At 43.6% G+C, this 21,156-nt stretch overlaps 1 protein-coding gene across 1 annotated transcript in view; it reads right to left on the bottom strand.

Annotated features, from left to right (window-relative positions):
- The window catches only part of ANOS1 (anosmin 1), a 153,291-nt gene that overhangs the window by 58,471 nt on the left and 73,664 nt on the right, over positions 1 to 21,156 (bottom strand). The window contains exons 5-6 of the mRNA XM_083172566.1: positions 20,944 to 21,128; positions 15,225 to 15,354 (exon numbers count right to left, since the gene is read on the bottom strand). Of these exons, the coding sequence (XP_083028692.1) occupies positions 15,225 to 15,354; positions 20,944 to 21,128 (315 nt within the window). The remainder of the gene's footprint in view (positions 1 to 15,224; positions 15,355 to 20,943; positions 21,129 to 21,156) is intronic.

The following is a 21,156-nucleotide window of genomic DNA, read 5'->3' as shown; positions in this document are numbered from 1 at the left end:
CAATATATAATCTATATTCTCTATCACATGTACACGCACACACACACATTCTAGGGTTAATTTGTTGGGAGCCAATTAGCCTACCAGTATATTTTGGATTGTGGGAGTAAACCAGAGTACCCGGAGGAAACCCACGCAAGTACGGGGAGAATATACAAACTCTGCACAGTTAGGGCTATGGTGGGAATCGAACCCATGACCTCAGTGCTGTGAGGCAGTATGTCAGAAGCCTTTCAAAGAATATCACTGACATTACTGCTTGTGTCATTCCTTTGCCCACTGAGCTTCAATTGAACATACCCACCTTCTGTCCACAGAAAGCTAGAAACTAAGGGTGTGGAATGGGGGCCCGATGGTCTGGATTCCGCCAGTCATTAGACCATCATTGGAATCCTGACTGCTGGTACTCTGACAGTGCTAGTCACGTCTCAGTTTATAGGCCCTCTAGGAGCGATTATATGAAGTGGTAGTCAGTCACTAATTATGGTTTTCTTGCTAACAATGGGACCGATTAAGACCTGCACATAATGTAGCAAGCCAGATTTGGCCTCTTTCCCGATGTTCGCGCTTTGCATATGAATGTTTATGTGCATGTGCAAACCCCAGTTTCACACTCGCCAGGCCGTTCTCTCCAGAAGGGGTGGGCGGAGGTGGACAGGAAGCTGGAGCAGGGGAACGGGCAGGATTTTATGGGAATGCAGGCATGGTGATGCCTGATTGGAGTGGGCAGCTGACATCAGCGCCAGCCCCATATTCCGCAAAATAAAAGTCAGTTTAGACTGATTTTTATTACTGAAGGGGAGATGATTAGCGAGAGAGGGGGAGAGAGACTGTGTCAGGGGGAGGGAATAAGAGGCCATTTCAGAAGGGGAGAGAGGGAGGGAGAGTATCAGAGAGAGAGAGTCAGGCAGAGGGAGAGAGAGAGAGAGAGAGAGAGAGAGAGAGAGAGAGAGAGAGAGAGGCCGTGTCAGGGGAAGGTAGACATTTCCAGAGAGAGGAAGATAAAGTGTTGGGAAGAGAGAGGGATGTAGAGAGATTGTCAGGGAAGGGGAGAAGGAGAGAGACAGTGCCAGTAGGAGAGAAAGGGAGACAGTGTCAGAGAGAGAGTTTGTGTTAGGGAGAAAGAGAGTGGGAGAGAGAGAGAGACCATGTCAGAGAAGATGGACATTGCCAGATAGAGGGAGAGAGAGATAAATTGTCAGGAAGAGAGAGGGCGGTAGAGAGTTTGTCAGGGATGGAGAAAAGGAGAGAGACAATGCCAGGAACAGAGAGAGGGAGAAAGGGCCTTATTCTGGTCGGAGCGTCCGGGCCGTACGCGTACGTCCCGGGGTTTTTTACGATCTGCGCATGTGCAGATACGCTAATGCGCCGGCGCGAACACTCTACAACGCTTACGGCCGGTGTCTCAACGTGCGAAAAAACCTGTACGCGAGCGTACGGGTAATGGGGCGGCATAGGGGCGTGTTGATGGGAGCGGCCGAAATAATGAGGGAAAATGGGCGTAAATATGGGCGTACACGGGGGTGTGCACCAAAAATGAGCGGTGCTACTACCGCACGATCGACTAAGGCACCGTTCGTTTCGGACACAAAACAGGCGGCCGCCAACCGCCAGCTAAAACCACCCCTACAGATACCGCTTGCCAGCGTGCGCCTGAGTTGGCTAATTAACGCTGATTACTACTCAAACACATACACCTGAATGTAATAAGCAATGCTGCAGTCTATTAACTCCAAACCATGATTTCACTGCCTGCAAGCCACACATGCAGCACGCAAACACATTGGAAGCTTATGTTTCTATACTTCTCCACATTTAAAGGTTTGTTTAATTTAAGGTAAGAATCTTTTTATACGCTAAGGTAGGTATTTGCTAAACAGACACATTCACTACCTGCTTTCATAGACTTTACGCAGTAGCACACTCAATCTACACAAGTCGACATGTGTCAACGTGTTCACTCTAATACTAACATAGGTTTTGTATTTAGGATACAATAACATAAACCACATCTAACACCTACAAAGGATGTTTCAGCAATGTTTGAAGCCCATGACCACTATTTTCCACACAATCTTTGTATAGTACCCAAAATAATGACCTGTACCACTATCTCATCTGCTATGATTTGGATTTCACTACACTCTGGATGTAAGATGCCACCAATCACATTATTGCACTCTCATCTCTCTAACAAAGGATTCCTACATCTGATTATGACACTGTCAAATCATATATATTTTAAAAGTTATGCATGTTTGTTCACAAGCTAATTTATCATGTTTGGCCCATTCACACATCTTTTTTTAGGGAGGACACATATGCATTCCTACAGAAATTTACCTTTTCACCCTTGTTTGTCTGCCTCACCCACTCCATGAGGAAAGCATTGTTCTGGACCTGCTTTTACCTACTACTGTAGGAGCTACCTCACCTGCACACAAACTGCTTTCTCACCTATTAAGTTGCTCTGCACATGTGCTGACACAAACTAATTAGCAGGGAAAAGTTGGATAGGAACATGGGAATGGCCATGGAGAGGGTTACACATGGGAAACTTCCACCACACTTCAACAAATGTTCAAAAATACCCTGGTCAGTAAGTACACATAAATCTAGTATTTGTTTCACACAAGAAATGACACATACCACAATTTTGTTTTAATTTGTAAAATAAATTTATTTGCTGTTCAGCATCACAGCTTGACACTTTAATGTGAGAAATCAAATAAACAAATAAAATAGACACACAAATAATAAAACAGCCAGAACAAGAGGTTGCATATCTCCAAACATGTGTTACCCTGCAAATGCAATGGTGAAAGAAATGGGGACACCAGAATACGTACTGCAACAACCAGGGTGAATACTAAGCAAGATACACACCACCAAAAAAAAATATCCTGCATTTGTAGAGGTCAAAATACGAACTTTCATGCCCATGGCACGCAAATGGATCGATGGGCAACTCAGGAAGCGGATGTCCAGTGCAATTTAAACCTTGGGCCTCCAACCACAGAGGAAGTGAACCAGGTCTCATTTGGGCCCTTTTTTGCCCCTTTTGGGGACAGGGGCCTTTGGGTCAGCTGGCTTTCGGCGTCTTCCCCTAGTCGACACAGGAGGGTCAGCCGAGGTGGAAGGTTGGGGAGCAGCTTGGGGTGGGGCAGCAGGTGGGGGATTGTCCCTTAGGGACCTGGCGGTGGACAGCTGCTCCGCAATAAGTTCATTCTGGGGGCTGAGGTGTTGGCCAATGCTTAGCATGCCAGCCGCCAGAGTTTCATTAATGCGGTTTAACGCCTCAACCTGCAGCTGGTTTGTGGCCTTCCACTCCGCCAGAAAATCCGCCACCTGCTGCTGACGGATCGCAGCATCCACCCCTTGCTGCTCGATCCTGTCCAGCGTCACCAACAGGCTCTCACTCAATGTCTCCTGTGGCTGGGGCTGGGGGCAACGTCTTGCTGGAGGCTGGACCACCTGCTCCACCTGTGGCTCTGCAGAGGAAGATGCTGCCGGTACATCCTGACTTTCTGCTTCTGCTAGGATAAGAATTGAAAACAATGTCACCATCACATACGCAATAAAAAATATCTTTCTAAATACAATGCATTACTGTGACTTACCATCAAAAGCAGCAGCAAAGACCTCCGCCGGGAGCTCACTGTCCACTGTTACCACCTAGTCCCTTTAATTCCGGACACATGTTACTTACACAGGTTCTGTGGCAGTTTAAAATTAGGTGAAGTGGAGTCTTGAAGTCAGCCAGCCACAGAACCTGTGTAATTAATATGTGTCCGGAATTAAAGGGACTAGGTGGTACCCCTAGCTACGTGACATTTCCTAGTGTGGGTGATCTTATGTTTTTTTTGCCATGTGTGGCCAAATATTTCTTTGATGGACAAAACCATGTGCACTGCAGGTGAGGCAGGTGTAAAACCCCACCCAAATCTGATTATCTCTGCACAAGTAACACCTGCCTCACCTGCAGTGCACATGGTTTTGTCCATCTAAGAAATATTTGGCCAGAAAGAGTGAACTAGAATAAGGGCCTCAGTTCCTGCTGGAGACTGCTGAAAAATTGACCTGACAAACACACTAACCTTTTCTTCACCGCGTCCCAAGTTCTGACCACTGGTGACACCTGGTTCACTTCCTCTGTTATCTTGTCCCAAAGGTTTCTCCTTGCACTGGCACCCGGCTTCCTGGTTGCCAATTCAATCCATTCGCGTGCCCTGGGCACTAGAATTCGCATTTCGGCCTCTACAAATGCAGGGTTTCTCCTTCTGGTGGTGGTATCCTGCTCAGTCATCACCCTAGATGTTGCAGCACGTTTTCTGGTGGCCCCAGTTCTCTCACCATGCACCTGCTGGGTCACACCTGTTTGGAGAGATGCAACCTCTTGTTCTGGCTGGTTGCTTGGCCCTTGTGGAGCTGGTGGAGGTTCACCAGGGCCTGTTACTGAGGGGCCCGCTTGATCTTGCAGGCGACTCCTCTCTTGGGCCCTCCTTCTCCGCTCCTGTTCCCTCTTCTGTAATGCTTCAAGCAGGGATTCTGCTTGTGCTCTCTGCAGAGCGTCCTCTGCTGCTGAATCGTCAGAGTCAGACATGTTTGCAGCAATTGTGGGCTGCATCTGACTGAATATTTATATGTTAATCTCCCGCCACGAACAAGGGGGCGTATATATTTCCCCGCAAGGTAGATGCAAATTTACGCCGATATTTCCCGCCGATAATTGCCGCTTAAATTACGCAGGTCTCAATGCACCTGATCAATCACCCGTATATGTATATACACAGGTTGTGGAGCATTGTGGGCTACATCGTGAAATGTGTGCACCTGTCATTCCAATGATGAGTGTTGTCAGCTGGTATCTGTTGGAGTTCGTGTATGCTTTGTGAGTCACATTTCAAAACATCACGTTATCATGCTTGCCTTGCATATGTAATGTGTATGAAATTGTCATACAGCAACATGTTGCATTGTGGCCCTTTAGGCAGCGTAGTTATAAGTAGAGGGTTGCGTGTATTATTTTCCGCCTACTGTATATACAGTACTCCTCTCCATGCATATCGGTGTATCGTGCCCCCTTTAAGCAGCGTAGTTATAAGTAGAGGGTTGCGTGTATTATTTTCCGCCTACTGTATATACAGTACTCCTCTCCATGCATATCGGTGTATCGTGCCCCCTTTAAGCAGCGTAGTTATAAGTAGAGGGTTGCGTGTATTATTTTCCGCACACTGTAAATACAGTACTTCTCTGTTCATTGAATGCATGCTGTTGGTTGTGGTGTGTGTATATCGGAACGGTCCGCGTAAGTTTCTATTCGCATCCAGTTTGTTAATGTAAGAGGGATTAATAAAGTTAATACCAAACAAACAATTTTTTCGACCAATCAGCAAGCACCAAAAGTGATATATGTACCTGCAATTAATAACTGCGCCATTGCCAATATGACTTGTCCAAGAGCTAGGCCCTTTTCCACGTCAGAGCTTTTGGCCCTGGTCGAAGTGATGGACCGTCACCTGGGGCCCAGGGGCCCTTATGTCAGTAATGCCGACAAGCGGCGGGCGTATACTGCTGCCCGCCGCCTCATCTTCTCTACGACCGGCGTCCGCAGAAGCCTGGGGCAGGTTGAGCGGCGCTGGTCAGACCTGCGCCGGCGGCAGCCGGTTTTACTCAGCAGCCTTCGCCGCCATATTGCCCGATGTAAGTTTTGATTACTAGTATGTCAGCGTTTTTTAGCAATGTTTTGTGTACTTTTTATAAATATGTTCCTGAGTATGGGGGTGTATATGGGGGGTATATGGGTGTATATGGGTGTATATGGGTGTATATGGGTGTATATGGGTGTATATGGGGGGTATATGGGTGTATATGGGGGGTATATGGGTGTATATGGGTGTATATGGGTGTATATGGGTGTATATGGGGTGTATATGGGTGTATATGGGTGTATATGGGTGTATATGGGGGGTATATGGGTGTATATGGGTGTATATGGGTGTATATGGGTGTATATGGGGGGTATATGGGTGTATATGGGTGTATATGGGTGTATATGGGGGGTATATGGGTGTATATGGGTGTATATGGGTGTATATGGGTGTATATGGGGGGTATATGGGTGTATATGGGTGTATATGGGGGGTATATGGGTGTATATGGGTGTATATGGGTGTATATGGGGGGTATATGGGTGTATATGGGTGTATATGGGTGTATAGGGGGTGTATAGGGGGGGGTTTAAGGGCCTTATTTTGGTTCATTCTTTCTGACAAAATCCTTCTTAGATGGACAAAACCATGTGCACTGCAGGGGGGGCAGATGTAACATGTGCAGAGAGAATTAGATTTGGGTGAGTAATTTTGTTTCTGTGCAGGGAAAATACTGACTGCTTTATTTTTACACTGCAATATAGATCTCACTTTGAAGTAAAACCCCACCCAAATCTAATTCTCTCTGCACAAGTAACACCTGCCCCACCTGCAGTGCACATGGTTTTGTCCATCTAAGAAGGATTTTGTCAGAAAGAATGAACCAAAATAAGGCCCTAAGTAGTTGATCAGTTTTTGGGTGTAGGATATCAAATAGTTTGCATGATAAATGTCTGAAATTTCACAGCAATGATAATTTTGAAGGTTATGAGCATGACTAATGTGAATTTTTCTTTCCCCCTTTTTTATGAAACCCAATCTTCGATTTCTATGCCATCAACATGAACATTTCAGCACGGGCAAGGGCACGCATTGAAGCCCGGGAGCAGGCAGCCCGGGACCAGGCAGCCGAGGAGGAGGAGGAAGAGGAGGAGGAAGAAGAGGAAGAGGAAGAGGAGGAAGAGGAGGAGGAGGAGGAGGAGAAGAAAGAGGAGGAGGAAGAGGAGGAGGAGGAAGAGGAGGAGGAGGAAGAAGAGGAGGAGGAAGAAGAGGAGGAGGAAGAAGAGGAGACCCAGGGTGCAGTTTGGACCCACACAATTTCCCCATCCCCTTCCCCCTCCACAACCCCCACCCCCTCCACAACCCCCACCCCCTCCACAACCCCCCCCCCCACAACCCCCACCCCCTCCACAACCCCCACCCCCACCCCCCCCTCCCCACCCCATTTCCAACCCCCCTACACCTCTCCACCACCCACCCCCAAACCTCTCCACTCCCCACTCACACCCACTACCTCGGGCCAAACTACAGGACCATCCACCTTGCTCCTGACCCCCACAACCACTGCACAGCCAACCAACGGCAACCAGGATGGCTCAAGTAGCCGTAAGTAAATAATGTGTCTAATGTTGACCTACACATTTCTACACATAAACAATCACAACAACCACATATGTGTATCCAACATCAACATTAGTTGCAACATATCACTGCAGGCCGACCATGAGGTGTGTCCTGTCCTTCTCCAGGAACAAGGCTCCCCTTGGTGGTTTTTTTGAGTGTGGCCATGCCTCACCCCTTGAATAATTGACATAACAGTACATCCAATGAGATATCCGACATTAGTGGTGTGGTAGTTATGTGGCTCCAGGTGTTGGGTAACTCCAGTTACCAGCATGATGTGCAACACAGGGCCGGATTATAATGGAGGCGCAAGGGGTCAGTGCCCCTGGGCCCCCCTCTAGCTAGGGGCCCCCTGTGGTTGTCATGTATTTTTTACAAATAACATGTTTAAGTTATGTTTTTTTTTTTTTTAGCTAAATGTTTTGTGCATGGGTGGGGTAGTGCTGCAGCTTCACCTATCTGCCAATGTGACAATGATTTATGGTGCTGAGCATCGGGAGCCAAGGCACACTGATTGCACAAGTGTGCAGTGCATTTCTGGGAGTTGACTAAGTCCCATGACACTTTGCACCAGAGGACAGAGGCTGAGAAGTTTGTGCTGAGCTCTGATTGGTGGAGCTCATTACATGCTTCTCAGGTCCATGGAGAACAGCAGCAGCAGCTTAGTCATAGGAGGGTTTTTAATCAGAGGCAGCACTAGGACTGTGAGGTCTCCTCCAGAGTAAGGGGCAGAGGGACAAACACAGGCTTTTCATGTGGTGTGTGTATATATATATATATATATGGGGTCTATTATTATTCCGAGTGCCGCCAACCCCCTGTCTATATATATATATATATATATATATATATATATATATATCCCCTGCAGGTAACCATTGACCAAGTTTATTCTGCCTTTACTCTATGTTTTGACAGTATAATATTCGCCCATGCAGTGTGCGGCCAGTAATGACAAGTGCAAGGGGGCCCCCCGCTCTAAAGTACCCCGGGCCCCCCAAAGGCTTAATCTGCCACTGGTGCAACTTAAATGTAGAGATTGTTTTGGTAATAGTGTGTGAGGCCATGCGGATGCATGCTTTACAAACATAGCTGTAGGCCTATAATTTGTACAGCAATGTCTTAAATTTAAAATAGTAAGGAGTGCTTAAGCCACAACAATGTCATAACCCTTAAATAGCACAGGCTAATTGTGAGGTTAGAGGAGAGTCCCCCAAAACCAAAGTACCAATTGGGATACAGCATACATTCATTGATGAAGGAGTAATTGAATTAATGTTATTTACTATGTACAGTATGTGTGTGTTAACATATTTTTTTTTAGTACTGTGTTTACAGCAGACCCATCTTCAATGTAGTTTCTAAATGTATGTGGCCTTCACACATAACTCTGAACTTTTTATTATGTACAAATACAACAAACATTTGTGTATATTAATTTTTTGTTTTATCCCTTCATTACAGACACTGAACAGCAGCAGGAGGAGGTGGCCGCAATAATGCGGGAAATAATGCTCACCCTCGTCTACCTCCAGCTCCTTTTTGGGCTTCTGGAGGCCCGCCTTTAATTTTTTATTTATCCCCCCCCTTTTTTTTATGGTATAAAATAAAAGTTGGATTACTGTTCGAAATTGCCTGTGTTTTTAATAATAAATATGTTAGAGGGCGTGTAAGGGTAGGTACATACAGATGTGTACTGTAAGTTATACTTGTAATTTGAGGTGAGGGGTAATGATTGATGTGTGAATGTGTGTGTTTTTGAGTAAAATAACACATAGTGAAAATGCATGAATGTTTAATGTTGTTAGATTAAAACATCACACATAACATCAGGGTAGGTATACATGTTACACATTTTGGACAAAGTAATTACGTACATAATTTAGTACATATACAGAAACACCAACATAACTTGATTTAAAAGTAACAGCAATATGGGGACACATAGATAGTGATTAAAATGCCACATTAGAACATCACAAATATACATGTAATGTGGGTTCAAATGTAGTTTTATTAGGTCTTTATTAAGGTAGACAATTGAGTTAATAGAAAACAATAATTGAATAACAAATAGATTAATTAATCAATTGTCAGATTAGTAGTTGAGAGGCAAGATTTGCAGGTCCATATATGTGAAGGGTATGCCAGCGTGCACGGACGTACGCTCACTCTCACGAGCGGTGACATAAGCTGAGTTTTCCATTGAAAACAATAGGGACCCGTCCGTGCAAACTGGCGTACGCTCAGATCTCCGCAAGAAGTCGGTGGGGAGACGGAGGAGAGACGGCCGTAGACGGCGCCGTACGCTCAGTTGTACGCCAGTTGTCGGAGTGTAAGGGCTGGGCCGGCCGCGTACGTTGCCGTACGCTCATTTGTACACCACTCCCCTTCTACGGTATTTCTGCCCGTACGTAAGCGGCTGATTTGTGGGTGGACTTAACCCCAACGGCCGCGTACGGCTAGCGTGCGGTAATGGCGAACGTACGCACGTTTGGCCGCTCCGATCAGAATAATGCCCAAAGTGTCAGAGAGAGAGAGAGAGTTTGTGTTAGGGAGAAAGAGTGTGGGATGGAGAGAGAGACCATGTCAGGGAAGATGGACATTGCCAGATAGAGGGAGAGAGAGATAAATTGTCAGGAAGAGAGAGGGTGGTAGAGAGTTTGTCAGGGATGGAGAGAAGGAGAGAGACAGTTCCAGAAGGAGAGAGAGTTTGTATTAGGGAGAAAGAGAGAGGGAGGGAGAGCAAGCAGCAGAGAGACTACCTGATTACACCAGAGAACGGGGGGTAGGGGGGCATAGATGGACAGACGATGGATAGGGGAGGTCATGGGCAGAAGAGAGACAAGGACAAACAGACGGATGGACAGTGCACCATATGGGGGCATAGACGGGGAGACGGCCAGTTGGATGGACAAACATACAACACCACATGGGGCATAGACTGACGTGGGTGCAAACATGGACAGATGGCCAGACAGAACACCAAACAGTGGCATAGATGGAAAAAACTAATGGGTGACAGGCATAGACATAAGGGGACAAACACATGTGAGCACAGATTGGTAGACTGACTGGGGCAGCATAGACAGACGGAAGGATGGAGGTCATAGATGGATGGACGGACATATCGCTACATGGCGCTCAGACTGATAGCAAGATCATAGAAAAGATGGACGGAAGGGTGGAGGGCATAGATAGACATAGGGACAGAGCACCACATGGGGCACAGACAGACGAAGAGTCTGGAGCTGAAGGAGAACTCTTGTGGTCAGCAAAACTGAGGCTGTGGCTAGAAATGCAGGTGCACAATTACCAATGACATAACTCATGTTAATAAATACACTGAAGAAATATGAGGATTAAAAGAGGATTGTGGAAAATTATATTTAGCAGCTGTGCAAAAAATAGAATAAATATTCTTATTACTCTGTTACCTACATGCGGAGCATGACTTAAAACATAATATCTGTTACTGGTTCTCTCTGAGACAGATGACAAAGAAATGCCATTTGGAAAAGGCCATACAGAATCTACTACGCACGTATTATGAATTGAAACTAGAAATACAAGTTGCAGAAGGTGAGCTGTCATTTCCCATTAAATGACAAAGCACAGAGAAAAATTAAGCAACAGAGAAGGAAAAAAGGGCCCTGTCAGACTAAATTCAGACCACAAAGTTCTTTTTGGCATGCTAGAGTCTCATGTCATGTTCGCAAGGTAACGTGTTTAATAACTTAATTGTTAGAGATATGACCAACACTAAGCAAACTACGCACAGACCCCCTCATCCCTATGACGCAGTGTCAAAGTCTACTGCACATGCAACTGATCAGCTGGTCGTTTTCCTAATCATTTTTGCTGTGGCTGCAGCACTAATGCGGGAAGCAATTAAACATAGTGTGTGTGGTGTAGGTTCTCTTGGTCCCAGGGGCACATTAGTGCCACAAGCACTGCACCCTTACTAGATACGCCAATGAGGCCACATGGACCTGGGGTTGAAAATTATTGAGTGCCTGTTGCGAGGATCAGAAGAGGTCTGACCAGTGGTGTGTGAGGGTAGACAGTGCCATATCAGTGTAATTAGTGCTATCTGAGGGTCAGATGTACTGTAGTAAGCTTCAAAAGTGATAAAATGGAGAGTGAGAAACCACCAGCCAGTTTTTTAAAGCGGCACTTTTGGAAACTGTCATCCAATTAAATTCCCCCCATAGTGTTCTTGTCAGTCCTGGATGGGGTGTATTGTTTCTCTCTCTTCCACTGTACATGAAGTCATTTCTCTCAGTGCCATGAGATATAGAATAGAACACCGCAAGGCTTCACTGAGTAAACAATACAAATTGTTTAAATTTGCTGCTCCGTGGTTGACATTATGTGGGTATATGGGGGTGCTGCACATATAGTTCTGGATCGAGGAACTGATTCTAGTTATTAGCCTGGAACCCACATATTGGTGGGAATATGGGGTTGGACTGATTTTATTTACTGGGCTGATTACCCTTGTTTTTGCTTTTTTACTATTTGGAATAAATTGTATTTATTTAAAAAAAAATATTGTTTACTGTTCTGTTTAATATCTCTCTTTTTGTTCACTTTATCAGGGGATTTAACACTCCCCTAGGACAGCGCACTGTGGCCAATTGTGTGTTTGGTACTCTCCGTGTTGGAGTGGGAGTGCATTTGATTTGTAAGGAGGAATCCAAATCAAGTTAAATGCAAAAGAAACAGCAAAGCATTAGATGTAAGTGCCAGTGGCACCTGCAGTGCCCATGGTTTTGCCCATTTTGAGAACAAATGTGTCTTGTGATCAAGTCTGATTTAGGCCCTATGTTTTATATACAATTATAGAAAGAGATGAAAATTGAGCAAGATCTGTTACAACCTTTTCAAATATTCATTCCCTGATGGATATAGCCAGAACATTGTGGGCTCCATAGCAACAAGGTATCTTGGTGCCAATACTTCCAGGGTCATACCGCCCCACAGCAGTTGTTAATTTTGTATCCCAAAATACATAGTAAAGCTTTAGTACACATTAAGGGGGTTATACTCAGGGCCGGATTAACATTGGGCCTGATAGAACTACATTTTGTATTGGGCTTTTTAATGAGCCTGGCCCTGCCAGAACCGGAGATACCCATAAGCTGGAAAGTTTTCCCCATAGGATAACATGGGACCCGCTAATTCCGACCTGCATCCGGTTCCAACGGCTACCAGTTCTCCCTCCGGCATCCCAGAAGCTCGAGGTTGATCTCAGTCTAACCCAAATCGCTGGGCCTTCAATCTGATACCAGGCTGGTCCATATGAGTTCATTGGTTCTTGAGATATTACGGGTAAACCAATTTTTTTTAATTTCTGAAATGTAATTCCATGGCTGTTCATGTTGTTTGAGGACAGATTTCTCTGGAACTAAACGTCCCAGGTTCACAGGACCAAAATCATTTGAAGCCCACATGTAAATGGGTCAGTTGGTTCTGAAGATATAGCTGTTTGTTTAAAGGGGGGGGGGGTTCTCTCCCCCTCACACCATAAAATGCAGGGACTAGGCTGGTGTAAAAGGGGCCAGCCCTGGACTGTCCCTGCATGATCCTGGGACCATATTCCCAGGTAAGTCCCTGTATTTTCTGGTGCGAAAGGGGTATTATTTCAAATAGTCGGGACCTGCAATGCTCTAAGTACAGCCGAGCAGCCCCCTGCTCTCTGCCCGGTTGTCAATGGCTGTCATTTCTGTCCGGCGGTGGCTGTCCCCCAGTTACCGCGAGCATGTATTCCCCTTTGGCAATGAGCATGTAATCCAACATGGCAATGAGCATAGAATCCCTGACAATAAGCATGGGACCCCTGGCAATGAGCATGGAACCCCTGGCAATGAGCATGTAGGTGAGCAGCACTTATGTAGCATCATTTTTAATCGGCTTTATGGTGTTTGGCATTATACATAATGGACATTATGGTGTGTGGCTTAACATGTAATGGGCATTATGGTTTAAATTTTTAATGCGCGCCTTTGGTGTGCATTGCCCCTGTTTATGAAGCATATTGTGTAATATTGCTCAATCCGTTTGGTATAGTGTGTATTTTGGCTCAATCCCATGTGGCAAAATGTGAATTTTGCCTTAATCTGTATGGCATAACATGAAATGTGACTCAATCTGTGTGCCACAGTGTGAATTTTGGCTCAGTCGGTGTGAAGTAGGGCTCATTCCATGTGGCATAATCTGTAAGTACAGTATAAGGGGGTTACAATTAAGTTGCATGATTTGTATAAGGGGGAATATGGGCCCTTATTCTGATCTGTGCGGAAATTCCCGCATTCTTACGGAGCGGTCAGCACGCAACGGTGTTTTGCCGCATGCGGCCATCGTCCGTAGAAACGCCCACGTGTCCTCCGCATTCGGACGGACTCACTCTTTAAGAACAGGGCGTGTTTACGGACGACATACAAACCATGCGTGTGCGGGAGAAACACTCCGATTCGGCACGGTATTACAGAGTATTACAGAGTATGCTCGGGAATACCGCATCCGAACGGGAGCCAAGCGGTGCTACCGCACGTAAGCGGAGTATTTACGCCAAACAACCCACTATGAAGTATCTTCTGCTATACATCACATGACCCACTTATTCAATTACCTATCCTCATAAAAAACTTCTTATTTTGAATTGGAATCAATTAGATGCCAATATATCCTTACAAGCATGCCTAACACATGCATTGCACACATTAACCCTTACAGCAATTGAAGTGCAATGGTTTCAATTAAAGCACTGACAAGCGTCCTATTAGTGAGTAATGAGTAAAGGAGTAGATTCTATTGGGTTCAGGTGTTAATGGTTGTAGTCATTAGGCGTACGTTCGCCTACCGCATGAACGAGTGGTGTCCGCAAAGCAATAGTACACTTGTGGACACCGCACATTTCTGCCCTTTTTGATCGCGTGCATTCGGAGTGGTTTCCGAATGTACGCCCCCCAACATAAGTGTACTCCCCCGTGTCCGCCCATGTTTCCGCCCCGTTTTGCCCACTTTGAAACTACGCCCATGTGTCATTCCGCATGACGCCCATAATACGCCCCTATTTCCCGAATGATAGCGGTGAACAGTTCTGGACGGGATCTGGCCGAACTGGTACCGAGTCAAGGCGTGGCACATGCGCGTTGCGTTCTCCACGCATGCGCAGACGCCGTAAAGACGCGATCCGAAAGTATGCGGTAAAGTCCGCGTCAATCAGAATAAGGGCCATGGTGTGGTAAATTTAGGTGACCACATAAAAGGTGCTGAAATGTTGTCTACCACGTTTTGGCTTTCAGTATTTTTTTATGACTGGAGTGCCGCCTCACCCCGCAAGTATCTTAGGACATCTGCACATGTTACCTCAGCCCCACCTGCAGTGCACATGGTTTTGTCTATTAAAGAAGAAATTTGCTTTTGTAAACCAACCACAATAACCCCCATTTGTCACATTGCAGGACTGCCACATTATGACATACATTGTCCCCAATTCATATAATGCCACAATATGGTGCCCCCACTTCAAATTGTGGCATAATACAGTGCTCCAGTTCATATTATGCAACATTATAATCTTAAAGTTACCACCAACCGTCTGGGATTACTCCGGACAGTCCGTTAATTAAGACCGGAGTCCAGAGAGATGGTGTTCTCAGACTATACAATAGGTAGCTGCCTATTCCCGGACATTCGGTAGCACCACCACTTCTGGACTATGCTCTTATTTACCGGACTGTCCGGAGTAATCCTGGCCGGGTGGTAACCATAAGTGTCCTAATGGCATATTTACTAACACCTTCTAGAAGATAATAGCCAGAATATGATTGGTTGATATGGGCAACATCTATACTTTTGTAAACCCGCACTTTAGTAAATCTGCCCCCTAATGTTGCTCTAGCCAAGTGTATAAAGAATATAAAGACATGAAGTGCTACTAACCTTTGGATGAACGGAAATGTTTGCTGGGTGCTGTAAAGCCTCGAGTTCCATGCACATTAACAGCAGCCACCCTGAACTGGTACCACCTGCTTGGTCTGACATCAGAGAGCTGTAGCCTTTCATCTGTAGTCTGATCAAAACAAATCCACACTGATTAGATTTAAATGGAAACAAGATGTGTCATAAAAGGTGATTAGGTAATAATTAAAAACATTTAATCTTTTTGTTTAAGTCAAAGTTTTAACATTCAATAAATTGTGAATTTATTCACACAAAAATCACAGCAGAAGGCTATGCATTGAAAGAGGCAGCTACACGCGCTATAAATATGTAACGATGTAAATACACTGTACTGTATATGCACAAACGATATAATTATACTGTATGTTAATGACTTAAATGTTAATTGCCCGTTTGTCACTGTTTTGCCAATGATTTAGATTTACTATAACAATTCATTTAAACTATTTTTTTTTATATATATATATATATATATATATATATATATATATATATTATCTAAGTCAGAACATATTGGACACATTTAATGCAGGTAAAAGAGAAGAAAAAACAATTTCTGCATAATAATTTTGTAAAATTATGTACAGTATATACTAGTGTTCATTCTAGCACTCGCCATCTTTGAAAACCCATGCAGTTCCCCTTCCATGCCTGGGTTGTTGCTGTCTGCTGTGGTGTTTCTAGCACAGGTCTAAACCGCATATCAGTGCTGATATTCAGACCAAACTGTGCTAGAAGCACTACAGCAGACAGCGACACCCCAGGCAAAGAAGAGGAACTGCATGGGTTTTCAAAGATGGCGAGTGCTAGAATGAACACTAGTATAAACTGTAGCATCAGATTAAAGAAATGTGAGTACTCATAGCGTAGTTCTCAAAGTAATGTATAGAGTACTATATGCAATAAGCTACTACTCTGTTTTACACTATATTACTTCCTCTGAGCAGGACTGCCATTAGGGGGGACTGCGAGGACTGGAGTTCAGTGCCCAGATACAGGGCCATCCTAACAGTATTGTAGGTCCTGGGGCCTCTAAACACCCATTAATGGCAATTTATTTCAAAACAAATCATAACATGCCTCTTCTGCAGTCCTGCACCATCTCTCATCATGCTTCCATACAATGAATGGCTGTCAGCACTCTGATTGGTAGATAACTCCACCAATCAGCATGCAGACAGCCCATTCACTGTTTGGCTGCAGGCTAGGAAGCAGGAAAAGAATGTGGACTGGCTGCTCTGATTCTCTACTGCCTCCCTAAAATCTCACACGTCGGCAGATGCTCACAGCCCAATCTAGAATTGGGGGCCTTTGGGCAGCTGCCCATTAAGCCCATACGTTAAGATGGCACTGTCCGGACAGACAGTACTATTTTTCTGGAAAAATAGGTCCAGGAACTCTAGGTCTGGGGATTAGTCAATTAAAAAAAAATATATATATATCTATCTATATATATAGATAGATATATATAGATAGATAGATATATCTATATATCTATATATATATATATATATATATATATATATATATATATATATATATATATATATATATATATATATATATATTAGAGAGAGGGATAGAGGGATAGATGTATATATTGTTTTTAGAAACAAAGGCACTCACAGGTGACACTAAAGTAACACTTATCTCTTATGGAAAGTAGATTTTCAGTTCCTGATGATGTCATATTTAATTAGAGGTTCAGGAACTGAGTTCCTGCTGGTTCCTACTGAAAAATAGCACTGGGTACAGAGAGGGGCGCCAACTGTTGTCTCCTACCATTGATGCCTGGAGAGCTGCACAACAACAGCAGGCGGATTCGTAGGGAGGACTTCTTACAACAAGCCTGTGCACCGTCCCTTAATGAATTGTTCCTTCAGGTCCGCAATGCTTCACCTTTATCTGAAGTCACATAGGGGTGGGGGGGGGGAGCTGTCTAATTTGTCAGCCCCACTTCCCACAATCTTTAATGGCAGCCCTGCGTCTGAGTACTGTCGGTCTGATAGCACACCATGGGTGGCTGCATATCCATGACTATCCATCCCAAAACTGACAGGTTGATTATTAAGTACATTAAATCCTGATATCAAGCAGTTGCATGTTCTTGATTTAGAACATGCAACTATGTGGGCCCACATAGTTGCGTTACATACTGTAGTATTAATTTTCTTATTATGTGGACTTTACATACTGTTGTATGTTACATACTGTAGTATTCATTTTCTTATTATGTGGGCTTTACATACTGTTGTATGTTACATACTGTAGCATTCATTTTCTTATTATGTGGGCTTTACATACTGTTGTATGTTACATACTGTAGCATTCATTTTCTTTTCAACATTCCTTTCTCCACACAATGAAACTAGTCTGGCAAGTGGAATTAGTGAAACGTTCTATTTTTGATGCCAGTTTGGCTTAGACCTACCTCAACTGCATAATTAAATATATTACACAAAATAAAATAACAGTATAAAATTATTTAAATTTATAACCTGCTAAAATAGGCACCAGGCTTGCTATAGTTCTATGCACGTTCAAATAGTTTTCCTTACTATATAATTGATCATTTACAATATATAAAACTAAGCTGTGTTATTGGAATGGCTTTCGTGTATTATTTTAGTCTCACCATCCGAGCATTGCTGCAGCAAATGTGTTTTATTTGGCCATCAAGGATGGTGCGGACAGAGAATCAATGGATTTATAAAAAGACTGTTCATTGACCCCATTAGTTTAATGTATCTATTTGGCTAAATATTTGAGACTAGGTTACTCCCATACAGATGAAATACATTCAAACACTGTGTGGCCTTCTCACTGCTCTTTTGTAATGATCTCTATGCTTATCTATGCATGTGTTGACATTAACCCCTGGAGAAGGATGCTGTATTGGTGACATGAATCCCAAGCCTGGTGGTGGCTGAAGATTGAGAAGCAGATCTTATGTTATATGGCTGACAAATGGTACTCAAACAACAAGGTTTTACTGTATATACAAAATATTTAAATACTGTATGCTGGCCTCATATAATATTTGGCCTCATATAATATTTGGATAAACTAAAATGTTCAACCCAGTTGCTTGCTATTATTTGCTGCTCATCAATATAGGGAGTATAATCTTCTGGAAAATCCCTAAAAATAGTTTTGTAATGCTTATGTGTCAAGACCAGATCAGAGTCATGATAATTTCAATAAATTCAGAAAAGCCATCCTGCTCCATTACGAAATGGTATCTGAGGCACCTATATATAACTCAGGGCAACAGTGCTCCCTCTTAGAGTTCCAGGGTGACGTGCTTTTCACCTTGTTTAATTTGAATGAGTCTCCAACTACTGTGCCTGCTACATGAATGGTTATAGTTTTGCTGTCCATGAAATACTGTGAGTGGTTAGTGATCCTTTTCTGTGTCAGGCCCCCATAGGCTTGTGCAAGTTCTCTGAGGGTGGAAGTTGCACGTCAGCCCCCTTGATCCACCTGGCAGTTTCCCGGGTGGCAGGATCGCATACGATACACCCTATGTGGTCCTTTTGCATACAATGTATCATCTCCCAGGACCACATTAAGCCCTGGTGATAGGACGTTGAAGGCCTATATAACCTTTCCAAAACGTGTAATTCTTATGTAGGCCAACAAGCCTACAAATGGTTGCTCAGATGCACGTCCCAAACTAGAAAAGTGCCACCATTTATGTGACATGTGAAACATGTATAACATGAATATGATGCAGTACTATATATTATCCTTAATGTTCTATTTAAATTTAGACACATGACCTTAAAACACTCTTGCAACTTTCACACACTGTTCAGAGATGTCAGATATACACATCGTATCTTAAATACTGAAATCAAGATTTGCTGATTTATGTTCAATAATTCAACTCTTTTGACCTGTCAGCAAATGGACAAAATCCATATGGCCTCAATGCTTACGATCTAATTTATTGTAATGGAGCCAATTGGAGACTTCTGCAAGGCCACACAATGTTAATATTGATCCTGAGCCAAAACCTCCCACTTCATAGACCAGTGCTCAACCACAAAATATTACACCCCTTCATACATTTACTTTGGCATTATTTTAAAATATCAGTAATGCGAATGCAGTTTTCTACTTTAGATGGAAAAAGGGTTTCGGTGCAGTATTGAGCCAGATGTGGCATTTAGCATTTGATGTAAATGAATTATTGCATAGACGTGGGCTACAGGTATTTACGTTTCCCTTCAATGGCACTCATATATCTCCTGACTAATTTTGGCTTTATAACTGTAAATGTATGGCTAAAGCCAATGTGTGCAGTGTATAGCCAATTTGTACAAACCATAACATGTCATAACTTTGGGGTGACGTAATAGGATGAGAGATTCAGAAAGTGAGAGGTTTGGTAAGAAATCGCCAGTTTTTTTAAAAGCAGCAATCATTTACACTGCAAAATCAAACTGGTTTTGCAGTTTAAATTGTTGCCGCTTTAAAAAAAACTTTAAATCTCTCACTTTCTAAACCTCTCATCCTATTATATTTTCCCTTAGTCTCATTTTATCAGTGAACTATAACAGAATTTCCATCAACCTAGCTATTCATTAATAAGTGGCACCTATAAAATATACACTGATTGGGGAATGTCTGTCTTGGTGTCAACCTTTAAATATGACTTCCTCTGTATCAATTTTTCAATGCCCTCTGTATCAATTTTTCAGTGCCATGCTGGCAGTAAAGAGAGCTTCTAGTTCTAGCAAATGCTGTCATTTCTAGGGGAACTGTGCTATAGATGTGTCCTTGTTCATCGTGCTGTTTTTGCTTGCCAGGTGCATAATTATCACATCAGCAACCAAAAACAGCCTGCTGTGAGTAGTCATGGCGTGAGTGCCCACCGTGCAATTCTAGTAGTCGTGTGTGTGCTATTACTGGCAAATGAATGTCATTTTTTGCAAATAGCGTACTTGTATGTACTGAAAGAGTGTGAATGCAGCAACTGGTTGGATTGTCTACAGCACTTGTTCAGTCAACTGTATAATGTTACAAGAGAGAGGCAGTATGTTTGAGTAAGACACTTTTTTAGTTAGGCGGGGGGGCATACTAAATCTGCAGGCTTGGAGAGAACAGGGGGCAGCACGGGCAAAACAGATCATGTGGTATAGCCGAGAGGAACAGCATGATACATCAGCACCCACCTATTCAATGCTGTAAGGCTGTCAGATCCAACTTTTTTTTAAAGTTGGATCTGTTTTGTCGGAAAAAGCCATGGATTGTAAAATTTACAGATGTTTTTCGACAATTCGCAGCCGTTTTCGACGATCTGACTCCAACACTCGGCAGTCTGAACATTGATTTCCGACTGTCCAGTTACTGTCAGATAAGACAAAAACAGACCAGGATTCCAACTGTCGGAACATCCCCGATTGAATACCCCCTTAGGCTTTACTTCTACTTCTAAGCCCATCATTAGACTCCTGTACAACGAGTCAGTGAGAGTATGGGGATGGGCTTTGAAGGACAGTTGCACACTGTGCCTGGGATACTTACAGAACTGCTGATCCCCAGCATAACCCGACAGAACATATATTATATACAGCATAGCTTGTATGTTTATATTTGCTAAGTGCCCCATAACTGACCCACTACTAATGCAATGTATATAGTATGATTCATAACAAATTATGTAGCCTCAAAGTAGCAAGGTCAAACAAACCTGTGTGACAGTTTCCCAGATTGAGGCATCATCTTCACTTGGATGTATTCCATAATTCCATCTTCTCTGAACCACATAGATCACTGGCTCCACTGAGATGTTGAATTTTGATGACCATTTAATCACAAGATTTCCAGTCAGGAGTTCACTGAAGCTTAGTTCTTTCCGTGGCTTTAAAGGAACCCCTAAAACAAGGAGAAGAGAATTAACCTT

The sequence above is a fragment of the Crinia signifera genome, chromosome 2 (assembly GCF_055691185.1).
Source record: "Crinia signifera chromosome 2, ASM5569118v1, whole genome shotgun sequence".
NCBI classification, from domain to species: domain Eukaryota; kingdom Metazoa; phylum Chordata; class Amphibia; order Anura; family Myobatrachidae; genus Crinia; species Crinia signifera.
Note: the sequence above shows the minus strand (reverse complement) of the source record. Positions and strands in the feature narration are given on the sequence as shown.